At 38.7% G+C, this 18,940-nt stretch overlaps 1 protein-coding gene across 1 annotated transcript in view; it reads right to left on the minus strand.

Annotated features, from left to right (window-relative positions):
* Nagk (N-acetylglucosamine kinase) overlaps positions 1–18,940 on the minus strand; it is a 156,013-nt gene that overhangs the window by 130,159 nt on the left and 6,914 nt on the right. The window contains exon 2 of the mRNA XM_090384552.1: positions 3,530–3,614. Within this exon, the coding sequence (XP_090240678.1) occupies positions 3,530–3,614 (85 nt within the window). The remainder of the gene's footprint in view (positions 1–3,529; positions 3,615–18,940) is intronic.

The raw sequence follows: 18,940 nt of genomic DNA on the forward strand, positions 1-18,940 counted from the left end.
TCCTAATATCCACCCACTTTCTCTTCACCTTTTGTTCTAAGCACAAACTGTCAACCCCATGCTCGTTTCCAATAAAAACTTTATTAATTTTTTTTGGGCCCTCCCCAGTAATCCACAGTGATGCCAGGGTTCACCCTGCCATAGACTCACACAATCCCCAGGGCCGCAAGATCTGTAACAAGTGTTACAGATCCCTCCTATACACATTGTTCTGACCATATTCAAATTCTGCATCTCCTATGTAGGAGTGGTGCCATGTGACTGACATCCTACAATATCCACATTTGATGACTTAACCAGCACTTCATATTTGTCTTAGTAAACCTAAACACAGCATGTTTATATGCTTGTCTGATGAGGACCCTGCAGCAGGCTCTTTAATCAAAAATGCCTTGTTTCTAGGCTGCTGCATGTCCCAATAGAAGCAGTATAAGAATCACTTGCACCTCTGCCTCTGGTTGCTATTAATCTCTATATCTCCCCCCCCTATTCTTGCACCTTTCTATATAATTGTATCCCATCCCTGTAAAAAGAGTATGCTCTAGCAAGCAGATACTACGGTGAGAAAATTTCTACCCCCTGAAACTAGCCATAGTCTCACAGGGCTGAGTTGATTGACAAGGCTGTCATCATGTATCACCTCCTATCATATCTGAGAAGAATTGCAAAGGCTTAAAATTCTAACTCTTGACATCCTAACTAAGCCCTCAAGAATGCTGAATTTGGTGGATGTTTAACCTTCTCATGCTCTTTGCAACAAATACACACAAATACAAAAAATGCATCCCCTTCGGCTGCATCATGTTGTACTAAATAATCACATATTAAAAAGAACAATGCCATTAGCCTACAATACTATTTTGCATTGTTGATAGCCAATTTGTTATGAAAATAAGCAGAATTTCACAAAAATTTCCAAATTTGAATTTTTTTTTCCTAAAAAAAGGAAAGATGATTAAAAATTGAGGTTTTGCAAAAATATGGAGAAATGGTCATCAACTATATTACAACGGTTAGATGTAGAAGTAAAATTGGATAAAAACCATGGATTTCCCATTACACCTCTGGAGAAGTTGCAGCTATAACAATATTGTCAATAACACTCCACGATTTCCATTTGACATAGGTAGTGCATGTTACTACATGACACTCAAGATTACCTAGAAATGTTGCAAACAATATCGCATTCAATTCAAAGCATGAAAAGCTTGCATAAAATTGGCATGAAAAGTGGCACCATGCAAATGCACCTTTAATGCAATCTATTACAGAGTACTGAAATATTCACTAAATTAGTAATATAAAATTTTTGGAGACCAGGAGGAGGTTAAGGAAAGGTTGTTGTTGTTTTGTTATTTGGTTTTTAGGAACATTAGCAACTAAGGCCATATTGCTCCGGGAATATGCGGTGGTCATTCCCTGACCTTTCCGCATCCTCCTTATTTGGTGGTGACGGGCTCGAACCCCGGTCTAATCAAGAAGCATGCGCTACGCACTGCTGCTCCTTCCCACCTGGCTACAGAGGCGCCTTTAAGGAAAGGTGGAAAGACTATTTTAAGAAGTTATTAAATGAGGAAAACCCAAGAGCATTATGCGAGGATGGCGAGACGAATGAAAGAGCAGTGAAAGGCATAAGCAGGAAAGAAGTGGAAAGCGCACTCAGAAAAATGAAGAGGGGGAAAGCAGTAGGTGTTGATCAGATAACAGTAGAGGTATGGAGAAGTCTGGGAGCAGAAGGGATCGATATCCTATGGGACTTTATGGGAAAACTGTGGCAGCAGGAGAGGATACCCGATGAGTGGAGGGAAAGTATATTCGTGCCAATCTATAAAGGAAAGGGTGATGTGCAGGAATGTGGGAACTACAGGGGAATAAAGTTAATGTCTCATTCGATGAAGATCAGGGAAAGAATTTGGAAGGAAGGATAAGGCAGGAGACGGAAATAGGAGAGGAACAGTTTAGTTTCATGCCGGGAAGACGAACGAAAGATGCAGTCTTTGCTTTAAGGCAGGTGATGAAAAGATACAGGGAGATGCAAGCAGAGTTGCACATGGTGTTCATAGACCTAGAAAAAGCATATGATAGAGTGCCAGACAAGAGGTATAGAGATGCATGAGGGAGAAGGGTGCATCAGAAAAGTGCGTAAGGCTTGTGAAGGAAATGTACAAGGGAGTGGTGACTCAGGTTAAGAGTAGTGTAGGTATGACTAAGGAGTTCTCTGTAGAAGTTGGACTGCACCAGGGATCAGCTCTTAGCCCATATCTGTTTGATCTGGTAATGGATGTGTTGGTGAGAGAAGCAAAGAGTACAGCATTGTGGAGTATGCTGTTCGCGGATGATATCGTACTGTGCGAATCATCCCAAGGAAAGGTAGAGAAGAAATTGGAGGAATGGAGGAAAGCGTTGGAGGAGAGAGGCATGACGATAAGTAGAACAAAGACAGAATATATGGTATTGAATGGAGAAGATGAGAGTTCTATAAAACTGCAGGAGGAAAAGCTAGCATCAGTTTCGAAATTTAAGTATCTGGGATCGAACATTGAGAGGGATGGAGGATTGAGTGCAGAAATACAGCAGAGAGTGCAATGTGGAGGGTTGAACTGGAGAAAGATGAGTGGGGTGCTGTGTGATAAGAAAGTAAATTGTAGAATGAAGGGAAGAGTGTATAAAACTGTGGTTAGACCCACACTGATATACGGTGCTGAGACATGGGCGATTATAAGGGCCCCAGGAGAAGAAGATGGAAGTGGTGGAGATGAGGATGCTAAGATGGGTGTGTGGTATGACAAGGAAGGACAGGATAAGAAATGACTACATCAGAGGTACGGTTAAGGTGGGCCTCTGAGTAAAAATATGCAGGAATCTAGGTTGAGGTGGCTTGGATATGTGGAACGAAGAAGTGAAGAGTATGTGGAGAAAAGGTGTGAAAAGTTGGAGGTGATAGGGAAGAGGAAGAGGGGGAGACTTAAGCTGAGATGGAAGGACAAGGTGGCAAAGGATTTAAAAGAGAGAGGATGGAGGAGAGAGAGAGGAAGCCCAGGATAGGGAAGAATGCAGGAAAAGAATTAAGGACGAAAATGCCGACCCAATATAAACGTGGGAAGAAGGCGAAGATAAAGAAGTAATATAAAATTTTATTTTACTGGTGATTAACATCTACTTAATTAATGATGTCACCTTACCAAATGGCAGGAGGGAGTCATTTTTCAGCTTATTCATACTCTAGAACACACAATACAATAAAATGGGATGTGGTTATAAAAAAATTCATTTTTTATATTAAAAATATATTTTAAATTAATTTTTTAAAATTAAAATTCCTTTTAGACCTATCAGCAAGCGAAATGCAAATGGTCTGTGTAAAATATATTCAACAAGTATTTGTGATTTTAGTTTGTGGCATCAGCAACATTAAGAATTACTGTTATGAAATATGGTGTAAACCCTTTCAAATAAAATGCTTTAAGATAGAGTTGTAACTTTTTAAAACATAAAAGTTCAAAAAAAGTTCAAATTTCATTTTACTAACCAAGTGATTTGTACAAGGACCTTCTTCACAACTCAAAACTTTTCCTTCTGGATTCAGCAGGACCAGTTTAGAAAAGGAAGCACCACTGTAATATACATGTTAGAGAATAATTAACAATAAGAAAAATACATTAAAACAATTGAAATATAGTTTTAATTCAAAAGAATATTACTTACTAATAAATTCAGGTGAAGTTTAACATCTTTGACATAATTTAAAAAAAATAACCTAAATACTATCTAAATTTAAGTCCTTGCTAAATACAGTAAACCCTTTCAAATTCAGCACCCTCAGTGATTGAGAGATGCCAGATTTTAGAGAAGTATATCTAGTCGCACATTTCAATGAATATTAAGCACACACACACAAACAACTGAACTATTTTTTTTTTTTTTTTTATGTAAACCCCAAACACGAGAGGTATTAGAACCTGTAGTACTTAGTATCGTGCTTGGGTTGGAGGTTGAGAAGGCGAAAGAAGATATTTTTTGACATTGAACTTGAACTTCTGTAGACTGTAATTTTCGGGATATACATATGAAGGAAGGTTGTTTCAGAACACAGCAGTTGAATGAATAAACGAGGAAGATGAAAAGTTGGTTCTGTGGGTTTGGAGTTGGACAGTAAATGGATGTTGGCTGGTGGCACGTGTTCGGACTGTTTTGAAAGAGACAGCAGGAATTATAGAAGCCAATTCAGAAGAACAGTGCCCGTGGAAGTATCTGTAGAAGAGGCATGCAGCAGAAATAGTACGTCTATGAGAAAGCGAGTGGAGAGACTCTGTTAGAGATGAATCATTAATTAACCTAACTGCCCTCTTCTGAATGGAATCAAGAAGCCTGAGAGAGGTTTTGGGGGCACCACCTCAGATGTGGGAACAATATTCCATGGCTGGGCGGATTTGCGATTTATACAGAGTGAGTAGCTGTTTGGAAGAAAAGTAAAGGCGAGAGCAAAAACCAAGTTTTTTAGATGCAGATGAAGCAATATTTGTAATGTGCTTGTGCCAAGAGAGATTAGAAGTCAGGGTAATCCCCAAAAGAAATATATCATTTTGCCTAGAAATTGGAGTGTCACTAAAGATAAGCATAGGAGCAGAAGGATCCTTTTTGCATGATATAAGACAAGACTGAGTTTTAGAAGGGTTGAAATCAACTAAGTTGTCTTTGCCCCACTGGAGAATTACCTGAAGATCGGCATTTAAAGAATTGGTAGCAGATTTTCGAGAAGTTGAAACTGATTGGGCAGGACAAGGTTTCTCAAAATGGAAAGTGGAATGCAATATACTATCATCGGCAAAACTATGGATAGGATTTCCAGTCAATGGAACAAGATCATTAATATACAAGAGTAAAAGAGTGGGGGAAAGAACTGAACCTTGGGGGACACCGGCATTAGTGGAGAAGTTAGAAGACAGAGAGCCATGTACCATCACCCTCAGTGAGCGATTAGAGAGAAAACTGGATAACCAATTACTAAAAACAGTTGGCAAACCATAAGATGGAAGCTTGTTTAGAAGACCTTTATGCCAAACACGATCGAAAGCCTTTGACATGTCAAGAGCATCTACTTGTGTTTCACCGAACCTTTCCATTGAATTAGTCCATAAATGGGCAACATAAGCCAGAATATCACCGGTGGATCGATACTGACGGAATCCATACTGGCGATTGTTGATCAGACGGAAGGTTTCTAGGTAGCTTAAAATATGGCGGTTAATTGATTTCTCCATTACTTTAGAAAGAGTAGAAGTAATTGCAATGGGACGATAATTGGATGGGAGGGATTTGTCACCCTTTTTAGGAACTGGCTGGATATGAGCAAATTTCCAAGCAGAAGGAAAAACACCTTTGGAATAAGAAAGTGAAAAAAGGCAGCAAAGAATAGGAGTAAGTTCAGGAGCACAGGTTTTGAGAACAAGTGGAGAAATACCATCAGGACCTGGAGCTTTCTTAGCATCAAGATTCGTCAAAATCTTTCTGACGTCCTTTTGACGGAAGACCACAGGGGCATTGAATGGAGCGTGGTGGGAATGGTGGGAGGTGTTTTACCAAGATCATTAATACATGAGTTGGAAGAAAAATGGGATGCTTGCAGGTCAGCTTTATCCTTGGCTGAAGTGACAACAGAACCATCTGGTTTGGACAGAGGTGGGAGCAGAGATGGGCAAAAGTTGCAGCCAATAGCTTTGGCAAAAGACCAGAATGCTCGGCTACCATTAGAGCAAGAAGCAAGTTTTCTACTCTTAGCCTGTTCAAACTCTAATTTGGATTGATTAATAACTGCTTTACAATTGTTGCGAGCTTTGGTGTACGCAGAAAATGCAACTGCAGAATTAGAAACAAGCCAATTACGATATGCAACATTCTTTTCTTGAACAGCCTTAGCACATTTATTGGAAAACCAAGGTTTAGATAAAGGACGAGATTTTAAAGTGGAGTGTGGGATAAAGGATTCCATTCCTGCAAGAATAATTTCACTGACACGATCTGAGCAAACGTTGACATCAGAAGTTTTGAAACAGTAATCCGACCAAGGAAAGAAATCTCGCAGGTCATCCCATTTTGCATTCTTGTAATGCCAAACAACAAGAGGTTGGGAATAGCCATGAGATAAAGGTTCCACTGGAGAAGAGACAATCACCAAGCTGTGATCTGAGGTGCCTATAGGACCTCTCACTTCGACCGTGTACTTAGAAGGGCTGTTTGTGAGAAAAAGATCAAGCGTATTGGCTGTATGATTCGGATTGTCCGGTATTCTTGTAGTTAAATAAACAATCTGTGCAAGGTCATTAGTAATTGCAAAAGCCTCAGTATCTCGACCAGCTGGGTTGGTGTGACTAGAAAACGGAAGCCAGCTGGAGTTGTGAACATTAAAATCATCAAGAAAAATTACCTCACTGTTAGGAAAGTTGGACTGGAGAAAGTCAAGTTGCAAAGAGAGGAAGTCAAAGAGCTCCAAGTGATTAGTGGAGTTGGGAGAACGGTAGAGACAACAGATGAATTTGACACAATGAGGTAGAGAGATTTTAAGCCAGAGAAGATCGAAAATGGGAGATTTCAAATTGCCAAGTCTCTGACAGGGAATATCAGAATGGACATATGCACAAGTACCACCTTTGAGGAGAAAGGAATCATACAGCGAATAATTTGGGCATTTGAGATGAGCAGTAGTTGAATCAACCGATAACTGAGATTCTGTCAGAAAAGGTACATGTGGTTTGGCAGACTGCAAGTGGAAATGGACATCGTTGAGATTAGAATTGAGACCACGTATATTTGTGAAATGAATTAGGAAGTGCTTGCGAGGTTTAGATCTTTTCGCAGATAAGCTTGCTCTATTAGTTTGACAATTCATGGTGTATTCAATAGTAAGAAAAAGTGGGTGGGACATGCTGTATGAAGTAATGAAATTTTTGGATATGGCTTACACATGGTAAGAATATACCCAGATCCTTGACATAACGTGGCCTCGACAATGCTCCCCACATACACACTACTTGGATTCCCTCCAGTCACTATCGACAATGCTACCTGCATACACACTAATCAGACTCCCTCCAGTCACTATCTGGCAGAGTAGAGGTAGCAAGATTATACACTAGCTCACTGTTTCTCAATCTTTTTACTCTCATGGCACATTTTCCAAAGAAGAAAAATTTCGCGGCACACCTACGTAGTCATAGAAGAAGAAATTTCTAAATTTCGCGGCACACTTGGAAAATTTTGCGGCACACCCTTTGAGAAACACTGCACTAGCTGATCCGGAAGCCTCCTAGAGAGTTACCAATAAGTTCGATCTGGTGTACTAATTAGCGGTAGGCCTGCAAACACCGTTTTAGAGCTGTACCCTCGAAATATAAGGAATGTTGGATCTTGCCACAATGTTCATCATAACCTCAAAAGTCATCAAGCATATTGCATGATGGAAGAGATAGGGAAGGGTTGACCGGAACTTAGCTCTAGAGACTAAACATGGGTTCCACCATTTCAAGCTTCCAATAAGCAAAGTGGTGGTACTGCACCGGTTGATGAGTCATCTACCATCTAATACTGCCTGTAACATAGAGGGGGCGGCATTCCTCTATGTAGTGTGGGCGCCACACCTCGACCCCTGCTTATGTTGGTTTACACCTGGGTAGTCCCCACCATGTACTTGTGTATGGAGGTTATACCCAGGATTACTAACAGTTCAACGATCGTCAAGGTGCAAGCAGAGGATTTAGCTGCCACAGACCGTCCGGATTTTGCCGAAATTGGGTCCACTTGACTTGAGTGTCACCCGAATATCAGTTCCATCAGCGTTTTAGACTCCTAGGTAGCAAGTACAGTTTGTCTGGCATATCTGCAAGAATGTCTGTGACAACCTCAAGGACCAAATCTATAAACATTTATGATATCTTGTTCCTTTATCTATTGTTACATACAGCAGGATTTAAACTGCACGGATAACGCAATTATCTTAATTCTCACAGCAGAACACACTTACCTTTATAATAAGTTTCCCTGGTACTGCAATACTTTCAACAGATTGCATTACTAATATTACAACTTTAAAAATTAATTTCATATATACTATGGCAGCTCACATCAAACAAATTCTTTACAACTGTTTGCCTGCATGTTGTCACTAGAAACCACTAATGACAGCCCAGTTAGTTGTGAAATAGAATGTCATAGTAGTCTCATCTTTTAAACAAATTGCCAATTAACCTTTTGGCAAAACCACTAGTTTGAAAGCAGTGCAATATCTAAGAAACTCCTTGCAAAGATGGGTTGTTGTGCTATGAGAATTATGGCCATTGCATTATCTATGAAGTTAAAATTCTGTTAGCCACAAAAATGATTACAGGATAAGATAGTACCTGTAAGATAGTAGTACCCTTGAGTACTGCGTACGGGTCTGGAGGCCTCATTTTAGGAAGGATGTAGAGGTTGCTTGAGCAGGTACAGAGAAGGACAATAAGATGCGAGGGGAACAAAGGAGTCCTCTGAGGAGACATAAATTCAAATTGAGGAAAGGCAGTTGTAGAATAGATGTGCAGAAATTTGCCTTTAGGCAGTGGGGTGAGTAGTTGATTGTTGGAACAAACTTCCATCTGTCGTGGAAGCTGATAGCTTAAATAAATTCAAGGAGAAACTGGATAAACTTTTAGAGGGAATGGATGCGTGAAATTGTTTTTTTTTTTTTGGCTAAGGCTATTTATAAGTTGATATGCTTACTTCCTTGCATCACATGCCTCCATTATTATTACCAGGGCTTTTTTTGTGATGGTACACAACGGTATGGCATACCGGCACCTTTTTTACAGCATGCCAGCACGGGTGACACGCCTGGCACGCAGTCGGTGTCAGCCATGCCAACTGCTTCCATCTATTAAGGAGATCACGTGACAATGGGTGGAGTCAGCACCCGTCAATCACGGCCGTATCGCTAGCAGTCTGGAAGGGGTACCCGTTTCTGAATCTCGACCAAAACTTCATTATGAAATTATTTTTTCACTTGGTACTTACCGTATTTTTACATTTTACTTATTATTTTTTATTTATTAAATAAGACTCACCTTTGACTTATTTTTAATATACTTGTATAATAAATTTATGCTTAATAAAATGTGTGTTAATAAAATTAATGGTCGAGATTCAGTATCGGATATAGCGTACCAACTGCTAGCGATATGGCCGTGACTGACGGGTGCTGACTCCGCCCAGTGTCACGTGATCCTTAACAGACAGAAGCAGCTGGCATGGAATTTTTCTTGATAGCAAAGAATGAGTACCGGCACCTATTTTTTTTACAAAAAAAGCACTGATTATTACTATAATTCCTGTGTGTGATAATTAATTCCTGATATGAATTCTGTGGACTGTTTTAACTTGATGATGAAGATGAACAAAATTTGGATTTTAAAAAATGATAAAAAATATATTTATATATTCGCATAAACAAAAGTGTGTGTAATAAGAATCTCAGCGCTCAACATTTGGGACATTGTGCACTAGTGGATCTCCCAATCAGTGCTCTGCTCCACTTCAAAGCTTCTTGCTCTTCCTTCAAGGCTACATTTTACGCACCTCTGTAGCCAGGTGGGCAGGAGCAGCAGTGCGTAGCACACTCTTCTTGATTAGACCGGGGTTCGAGCCCGTAACCACCAAATATGGAGGATGCGGAAAGGTCAGGGAATGACCACCACATATCCCCGGAGCAATATGGCCTTAGTTGCTAATGCTCCTAAAAACCAAATAATAACAATAACAATAGCTACATTTTAAAGATCGGTTCCTCCCTTACCAGAAGCTCCATCTCGCTCAATCTTTGGACCCCGACTTGTGCAAAATCCTACACGACAAAAAGTATAGACAGCTCATCCTAGATCTGCACATGTGTTCCACAACCATCAATTGATGTGAGATTGCTCTGGCTTGGCAAAGATTTGACAGTAAACAAAATTCAAGAAAACCATTCTGAGTAATTTTTTACGTATTTTAATTTTATGTATTATTATTATTGTTGTATTTTATTTTATTAATTTTTAAGGAAATATAATCTGCTCTATGATACTTATTTATCCTGTATTACATTTCCAGCAAGATGATATCTCAGCCGCTTGTTAAACCCTGGCTAAGTGTTGCGAAAGGTACTGTAAAGTTTGGGTACCTACTTGTACTTTTGCACCTTACAATAAAGATCATATCTATTTATAAATTGTAAATATATGAGTATTTATATAGCACAATATTTATTACCAAAGATGAGTACACAGGTGAAGAGATCTGCAAAGCTTTCTGGATTTATTTGACAGTGCTCACAAGGGTCATTAACAGATTAGAAAGAATATTTGATGAGAATCAAACGAAAGAGCAAGCTGGCTTTGAGACAGGATTCTCAACTATGGATCACCTTCACGTAATATCACAGCTAATGGAGAAAGCAAATGAATATAAAACACCATTATGCCTGGCATTTATAGATTATGAAAAGGCATTTGACTCCATACAGCATAAGGCAATGTTTCGGGCACTGGAAAGACAAGGCATAGATATCCCATATATTTTGATTTTTAAGAAAATATATGAGAATGCTACCTCCTTTATTAGACTAGACAAAGACAGCAGCAAATTTAAAATTGAGAAAGAAGTTCGACAAGGAGACAATATCTCTGAAGTTGTTTACTGCTGCCCTTGAGGAAGCTTTCAGAAGATTAGACTGGTCACAGAAAGGAGTCAATGTGAATGGAGAGTACCTAAACCATTTAAGATTTGCAGATGACATTGTGGTCATAAGCCACGATCCCAAAAAAATAGAGGAAAATCTTAATCAGTTATGAAGAGTTAGTAATGATTTTGGACTAAAGATGAATATGGCTAAAACAAAAGTAATGATGAACCAGTATGCCACAGAAAGGGGTATAATGACTGAAGAAGCAGTAATTGAAAAGATGGAGTCATACTTATCTGGGACAAGTCATTAGCTGTAATAAAGTTTGATAAATGGCTGGAAGTCAAGAGAAGAATAAATTTTGGATGGATAGCATTCAGGAAATATAGTCATATACTGAGGAGCAATATCCCAATTTGTGTGAAACTTAAAATAATGAAGCAATGTATACTCCCCACCATGACTTACGGAAGTAAAACTTCCGTAAGTCATGGAATGGGAGATAAGCTGAGAACTACACAGCAAAGAATGGAACAAATTATATTAGGAATCAGACTGTTAGATAAGAAGAGAAACATGTGGATTAGGCAGCAAACTCAAGTAAAGGGCATTCTTATCAAAACTAAAGTACTAAAATGGTCTTGGGCAGGACACACAGCTCGAAGACATGATGACAGATGGACTAAGAAAATAAAAGAATGATACCCAAGAGGAGCTAGAAGAAAACCTGGAAGACAACAATGGAGATGGACAGATTAAATTTATGGGTTTGTGGGTAGTAAATGGATGGCCATTGCACAAAACAGAAGGAACTGGAAAGTTGCTGGAGAGGCCTTCATCCTGCAGTGGATTGAAAATGGCTGATGATGCTCATATCGCAATCAATTATGATAATTATTTTGAGGGAGCAAAAATTTCTCCAAAGAAAATTACTTATCTTTCTATTGGGCCATCCATAACCCACTGTCAGTGACATAGGAACATTTAGATACTGCATTGCATGTGATAACAGACTTATGTTCAGTATTTTCATGACATTTACTATTTTTTTTTTTTTATAGAATATCTTGCAAAAAACCATGTAGTTTTGTGCATGCATATAGACAAATTAAAAATGAACAATAATGGCAGCAATTTCACACCAGTTTCTCACTTTTATTTATATATTTTGATAAACATGCAGTTGACCAGCCAACCAGCCTTGTCTGCACACTAACACAAAACAAAACTCAACAGTCCAATGAAAATGAATAATAGTAAAATGTCTGACTACCCAATCAATCACTGGAAGGGTCAATGAAAATGCAAAATAGTAATAAGTCTGACTACTGATTGACAGTTATAGCAGCAGAATTAATAATGCATGTAGTAGTAGTGGCAAATGATGCAAGGAAGCATGCTTATGTAGCATCAGAAAAAAAAAAGCACTACACACTTCTCCCATTCATACCTTCCATAAATTTTGTCTAGTTCTTTGAATTAATTCAAATCATCCACAATGAATGGTTTGAATGATGGTTAAAAGTTTACATTGTAACATTATATTACAGTAAACAGCAAAGAAAGTAATTAGCAGATACTGTACTCGCTTATGTAGGCCACAAAATCAAAGCCTACAGATATAGGTAACAATGAGACAATGTGCTAAATGATGTATATACATGGGAGGCTTAGATTTTATAACTAGACCACTCCTTGTTACCTGTTTAATACTGTGTTATTAACTGGCTTTTCTTTGTATACAATGCCTCATATGGAAGTGTTTTTTTTTTTTTTATATAGATATTGACAATCTTGAAAGTTTACTTTGAGATTTCTAAGTAAACACGGAAAAACCATAATTTCTGATGAATTCTACTGACTGTTTTCATTTGATGATAAAGATGAACAAATTTTTGGATTTTAATAAATGAGTAATAACATATATTCGGGTAAAAAAAAGTGTGAGTGTGTGTGTGTGCACGCGCACATAATAAATTGTAAATATATTGGTATTAATTCATGTCTTGTAATCCTAAGCACAATATTTATTAACAATAATGATGAAGGCACATCAGTCTTATTGTCTAAGTTGCGGATGAAACAAGGCAGAGTGGTCAATGACAGAATCAAGGTGTACTACTGCAACAAGATAGAAAAATTGGGCAGGTGGGCTGGGAAGTGACAACTGAGGTGTATGACTGATAAATGCATATCAATCTTACACCTCAGAATAACATAAAAATTAGGTCATACTACACTCAAGATGATGGAGAATGAGAGATCCAGAGGTAATCATACGGTCCAACATGAAGTTTTCTGGGCAATGCAGACAGGCTGCTAGGGCAGCTCATGGGGTTTTGTCAATGATGTATAGGAATTTTGCAGAGATAAGAAGGTGATTATCCCATTGTACAAGACATTGGTTAGATCACATCTTGGCCTCACTTTAAGAAGGATGTGGATATGTTCAAATGGGTACAAAGAAGAGCAACAAAATTGATTAAGAACACAAAAGGGTACTCTTACCACAAAAGATTTCAGGTCTAAAAATTACAGAATCATTTGGAAATTAGGCAGCTGCAAGAAGACTTGAAGTGTTTAAGGTTTTGAATAAACTGAGTAAACTAAATGCCAGTGGCATCCTTACTCTTTCTTGTAAAAGACACCAGGGGGCAAACTTAAATTGAAAGGTGCATGAAAAGTTGTTTTCAGCCAGAGAGTAATTGGATTGTTGGAACAAACTACTAACTGGGATCATAGAATTGGGTAGTTTTGGAGCAGAAATACCCAACCAATGAGGACATGCTCAGTGAGGGTCCTTATCTTGGGTAAAACTTTTCAAGCTATAATTTCCTCATTTTTCTAATTTATTATTAATCTGTGCCTTTACCCAATTCTTATTTTTATTGTCATTGCAAATGCATATATCATATTTAGGTTTTCACCTAATAACTTTCACTACTCTTATTTCACCCTGCTTTATTTCTTATAGGTCTGGCAACTCACAATTGAACATTGCATCTAATTTTCTATGTATATATTATTCACTTGGAGATATACATATAAATTAAAAAGTAAAATTAAATGTGAAAAACAGAAAGTATAAGGCTCACTCTATAGGATGCTCCCCTATAAGTAATAAAAGAAATTGAAAAATAAAGAAAAAGTTCAAAAGCTTAAAGAAGACAGGGGTGGGTGGAACCTATGATATATAAAAAATACACTGTATGGTAGATTACAGTTATAATGTATCAAAATTGATTCAAAAAAATTAAGAAATTTAGTAATAATCCTAAAAAACAGTTCATTCCAACAATACAATTTCTATTTACTTTCATTAGTTATAACCTCAGATGCCATGCTGGAATGGGTTGCAAAAGTTAAAAGATTTAATGGTGAGTTAATGGTTAGTTGAGGATGATGCATTTCTGAGTAGCTGCTTCAGATTAAATTGCCATGAGCACACAAGTATCTCGTTCAGGCTAACATAACTCCTCTAACCTTATGAGTTTTTCCCAAAGTTCACACAGAAAATTTATTTATTTATTTATAATTAGCATTATAGAAAGAAAGCATTATAGAATGCAAGAAAGCAAGCTTATGCAGCATCAGCCAAAAAAAAAAAAAAAACACTTCCACTTCACGCCTCTGTTCATTCGAAATACCTGTCCAGCTGAGCCTTAAACTTATTTAGGCTATCAACTTCCACGACAAGGGATGGAAGTCTGTTCCACCAACCAACTACCCGCTGGCTAAAGACAAATTTCCGCACATCTATCCTACATCTGTCTTTCCTCAATTTGAATTTATGCCCTCTCAGGTGATTATTCTGAGCAAGAGGAAGAATCCCATCAGCATTGAGCATGCTCAAACCATTCAAGGCTTTAACACCTCTATCAGATCACCTCGCTGGTGCCTAGTCTCTAGACACTGTAATTTGCAAAACTTAAGCCTTTCTTCGTAAGAGCACCCCTTTGTTCCATTCACTAATCTTATGTTAATAATATACATAAGCTCATCACCATGATAAAGTATTCATATCAAAAATGGGCAAGTTATGTTATAAAAATAACTTAGACTTAAACTAAGAACAGGATTTCTCATATGTTTTTATCAGAATATAACAAAACGACAATCTTCAGGGCAGAATGCACTGGTCCCACAGGAGACAGATATTGTTGGTGACTCAATTGTCAGGGAGATGGGAAATATATTGCACAAAAAGGATAGGTGGAATAGGACCAGGGTGTCTGCCTGGGGCAAAAGTTGATGACGCTGTAGAGCAATCTTTTAAGGGCACAAAGGGTGATATGGTTGTACACTTCGGCAATAATGACATTAAGAGTAGGAGATCGCTGGACTTACTTAATAAGTACAGATCAATGTTGAAAAAAAGTTGCAAGTTAGGGTTAAATTTGAAAGTGTCTGCAAATCTGCCCAGACTGATAGGAGGGAGTATATGATGAGAGCCTTGTCAATCAATTCAGCCCTGGAGAGATTGTGTGGTAGAATTTTTCAGTGTGGGCTGTGCTTGTTAACAGCAGAGATTGTTTCTACAGGGATAGGATACACTTAAATAGAAAGGGTGCAAGAATATTTGTTAATGCTATCGAAGCAGTGTTAGGCAGGTCAGATTACTGCCAGCTTGGGGGAATCACAGACTAATAGATTAACAGTAGCAACAGGCAGAGTTGAAAGTGTTTCTTGCACTGCTTCTATTGGAAGGAGCAGCAACCAGGAGGTTTCAATGACTGCTGAGAGTCATCATGGAACAAGTAAATACATGGGTTGCATTAGCATTAGTAGAGGCATATGATGCAAGAAAGCAAACTTATAAAGTATCAGCTAAAAATAAAAAAAAAAAACCTTTCCCATTTCACTGATCCATTCGTTCCAAATGTTTGTCTAGTTCTGCCTTGAATTTATTTAAGCTATCAACTTCAACAACAACAGATGAAAGTTTGTTCCAGCAATCAACTAGCCACTAGCTAAAGGCAAATTTCCGCATATCTATTCTACAAATGTCTTTCCTCAGTTTGAGGGCAACTAAGAGTAAGAATTGGTTTATGTACATTTGCATGTATATCAATGCTAGGAGTATAATAAATAAATTTGATGAATATGAGATGCTGATCAAGACGTCAAAGGCAGATAATGTTGAGATATCAGAGACGTGGTGTCACACAGGTATAAGGTATGCAAATTTGGAGAGTACAATGAATACAGAAAGGACAGACAGGATAGGAAGGGAGGAGGGATCATGCTGTTAGTTAAGAAGCACAAAATCTAAGGAAGTACATCTAGTTGACATGGTGGGCAGTGCAGTGTTTGGTCCATTTGGTGTGACATATGCAGTGGAAAAGCAAAGTTGAAAGTAGGTTGTTGTTGTTATTTGGTTTTTAGGAGCATTAGCAACTAAGGTCATATTGCTCCGGGGATATGCGGTGGTCATTACCTGACCTTTCCACATCTTCCGTATTTGGTGGTCACGGGCTCGAACACCGGTCTAATCAAGAAGCGTGTGCAATGCACTGCTACTCCTGCCTATGGAGGCGACGTTGAAAGTAGGAGTGTGTTATAGACCTTTTTTTTTTTTTTTTTTTTTGGGAGTTGTTGGTGTATCGGTTTCTGTGGCCATAATGCACTTCCCAAGGTTTTTGCAGTACTTTGATCCAAGGCCGAGGTGGGATTCACACCCGCGACATTTGGGTTGCCAGGCAGGCACTTTACCCACCCGGCTGTTATAGACCTAATGATTCTGATGAGTACAATGAACAGCAGTACAGAGAAATAGAGTGGATCAGTAATTCAGCTTGCCTTATAATGGGGGGATTTTAACTTCCCAGATATAGACTGGGACTTGTGGATTAATTGGATAATTGTTTACTACAGCAGCACGTTCAAGATGCAACCAGAGGTAGTAATATTCTTGATCTGATTATCAGCAGTAATTATTCATGCATTAAGAATCTGCAGATAAAGGAACCACTAGGTGGCAGTGATCACTGTGTAGTGTTGTGGGATTTATTCAACGGTGTAACTACCATCAGGGCTTAAGGGCAGGGTTTTTTCTTTCGTAAAGGTAACTACAGTGGTCTCAGACGGTTTTTAAATTGTAAACAGTGGGACCAACTGATGATGTTAGCATTAGTAGAGGCATATGATGCAGAAAGCAAGCTTATGCAGCATCAGCCAAAAAAAAAAAAAAAAAACAACAAAAACCCACTTCCACTTCACCCCTCCGTTCGTTCGAAATACCTGTCCAGCTGAGCCTTAAATTTATTTAGGATATCAACTTCCACAACAAGGGATGGAAATCTGTTCCACCAACCAACTACCCGCTGGCTAAAGGCAAATTTCCGCACATCTATCCTACACCCGTCTTTCCTCAATTTGAATTTATGCCCTTTCAGGTGATTATTCTGAGCAAGAGAAAGAATCCCATCAGCATTGAGCATGCTCAAACCATTCAAGGCTTTATACACCTCAATCAGATCACCTTGCCGGTGCCTAGTCTCCAGACACTGTAATTTGCAAAACTTAAAAGCCTTTCTTCATAAGAGCAACTCTTTGTTCCATTCACTAATCTTGTTGCCCTTCTCTGTATTCGTTCCAGCAGCCCTACATCCTTCTTGAAATGAGGCCTCCAGACCTGTATACAGCACTCAAGGCGTGGCCTGACCATTGCCTTATACAAGGGAATAATCACCTCCTTATCCCTGCTAGAAAAAATTCCTGTATATCATTGACAAGACACCAGGAGCTACTCTTGCAGCCCATCTGCACTGCTCAGAGAACTTCATATCTGCCTGCACAATTACCCCCAGGTCCTTTTCATTCTCTACCACTGTCAGTGTAGTACCACAGAGTTGATATGTTGCTCTGGGGTTGCTGTTTCCCATATATAGTACCCTACATTTGTCAATGTTAAACTTCATTTGCCACCTCTCAGCCCATCTGCTCAACCTTTCCAGATCCTGTTGCTGCAGCATAGCATCAGTAGTGTCCTTAACAACCCTGCCAACCTTTGTATCGTCTGCAAACTTGGACATTAAGCTTGATGTACCATCATCAATATTATTTATAAATACAGAAAACAATAATGGACCCAACACTGAACCCTGAGTGACTCCACTAATAACATTAGTCCACGATGGGCAGTGTCCATTGATTACCACTCTCTGTCTTCTCCCCCTCAACCACCCCTTTATCCATAGCAGTAATTTGCCTCCAATGCCACACTGTTCCAATTTGTGCAGCAGTCTTCCATGTGCAACAGTATCAAAAGCCTTTCTAAGATCCAAGTATATAATATCAATGTTATTCCTTGCATCCAGTTCTTTTGTGACTGCATCATAGTATTCAATCAAATTGGTCAGGCAAGACTTCCCCTTAACAAAACTATGCTGTGTCCGAGCTATAACTGAAGTCTTGCCTAGATGATCCTGCAGTGTTTCTTTAACCAGTGCCTCCATTAATTTTCCTGGAACAGAAGTTAAACTCACAGGTCTATAATTACTTGTGTCAGCCTTTGATCCTCCTTTGTGAATTGGGGTCACATTTGCACATCTCCAGTCTATGGGTACCTCCCCTGAGTCCAAAGAAGTTCTCATAATATGGCTAAGGGTTTGCTTACTTCCTTTGCTGCCTGCTTTAATATAACTGGATAGATCCCATCCACCCCGGGTGCCTTTTTTATGTTTATCCTCAATTTTTCCTCCACTTTCCTCTCAGTTATTACAAGATTATCTAGCTTACTGCCAGAGTTGAATACACCTCTGGCATTTCCCTCGCTGAATAACTCCTAGTGTGTGAATGTCGATGCAAAATATTCATTTAGTTTATTAGCTACCTGAGCAGGATCATCAACAGTTGAACCATCAATATCAAGTGGACCAATCTGATCCATCCCCTTCCTTCTAGAGTTCACATAAGTAAAGAACTCTTTGCTGCTTTTCTTTGCATCCTTTGCCAAAGATTTCTCATAATCTACCTTCGACTGCCTAACCTCCTTTGTAACTTGGTCATAGATCAACTTATATCTATCATAGGCTTCTGTGTCACATGTTAATTTATATGTATCCCATGCATTTTTCTTCTCTGCCATATGTCTCCTTAGTTCATCTGACATTCGTTTAGGCCTAAACCCTGAACAATATTTCTTAGTTGGTATGTAAAGCCTAGTAGCTTCCAAGATAAGTTCTTTGAATGCTTCCCATTTTGAATTTGCTGTTGGTAACATCATCAGTTGGTTGTTGTTGTTTTGGTATT

Source organism: Mastigoproctus giganteus, chromosome 11, assembly GCF_048544385.1.
Source record: "Mastigoproctus giganteus isolate SK-2022 chromosome 11, ASM4854438v1, whole genome shotgun sequence".
In the NCBI taxonomy this organism is placed as follows: Eukaryota; Metazoa; Arthropoda; class Arachnida; order Uropygi; family Thelyphonidae; genus Mastigoproctus; species Mastigoproctus giganteus.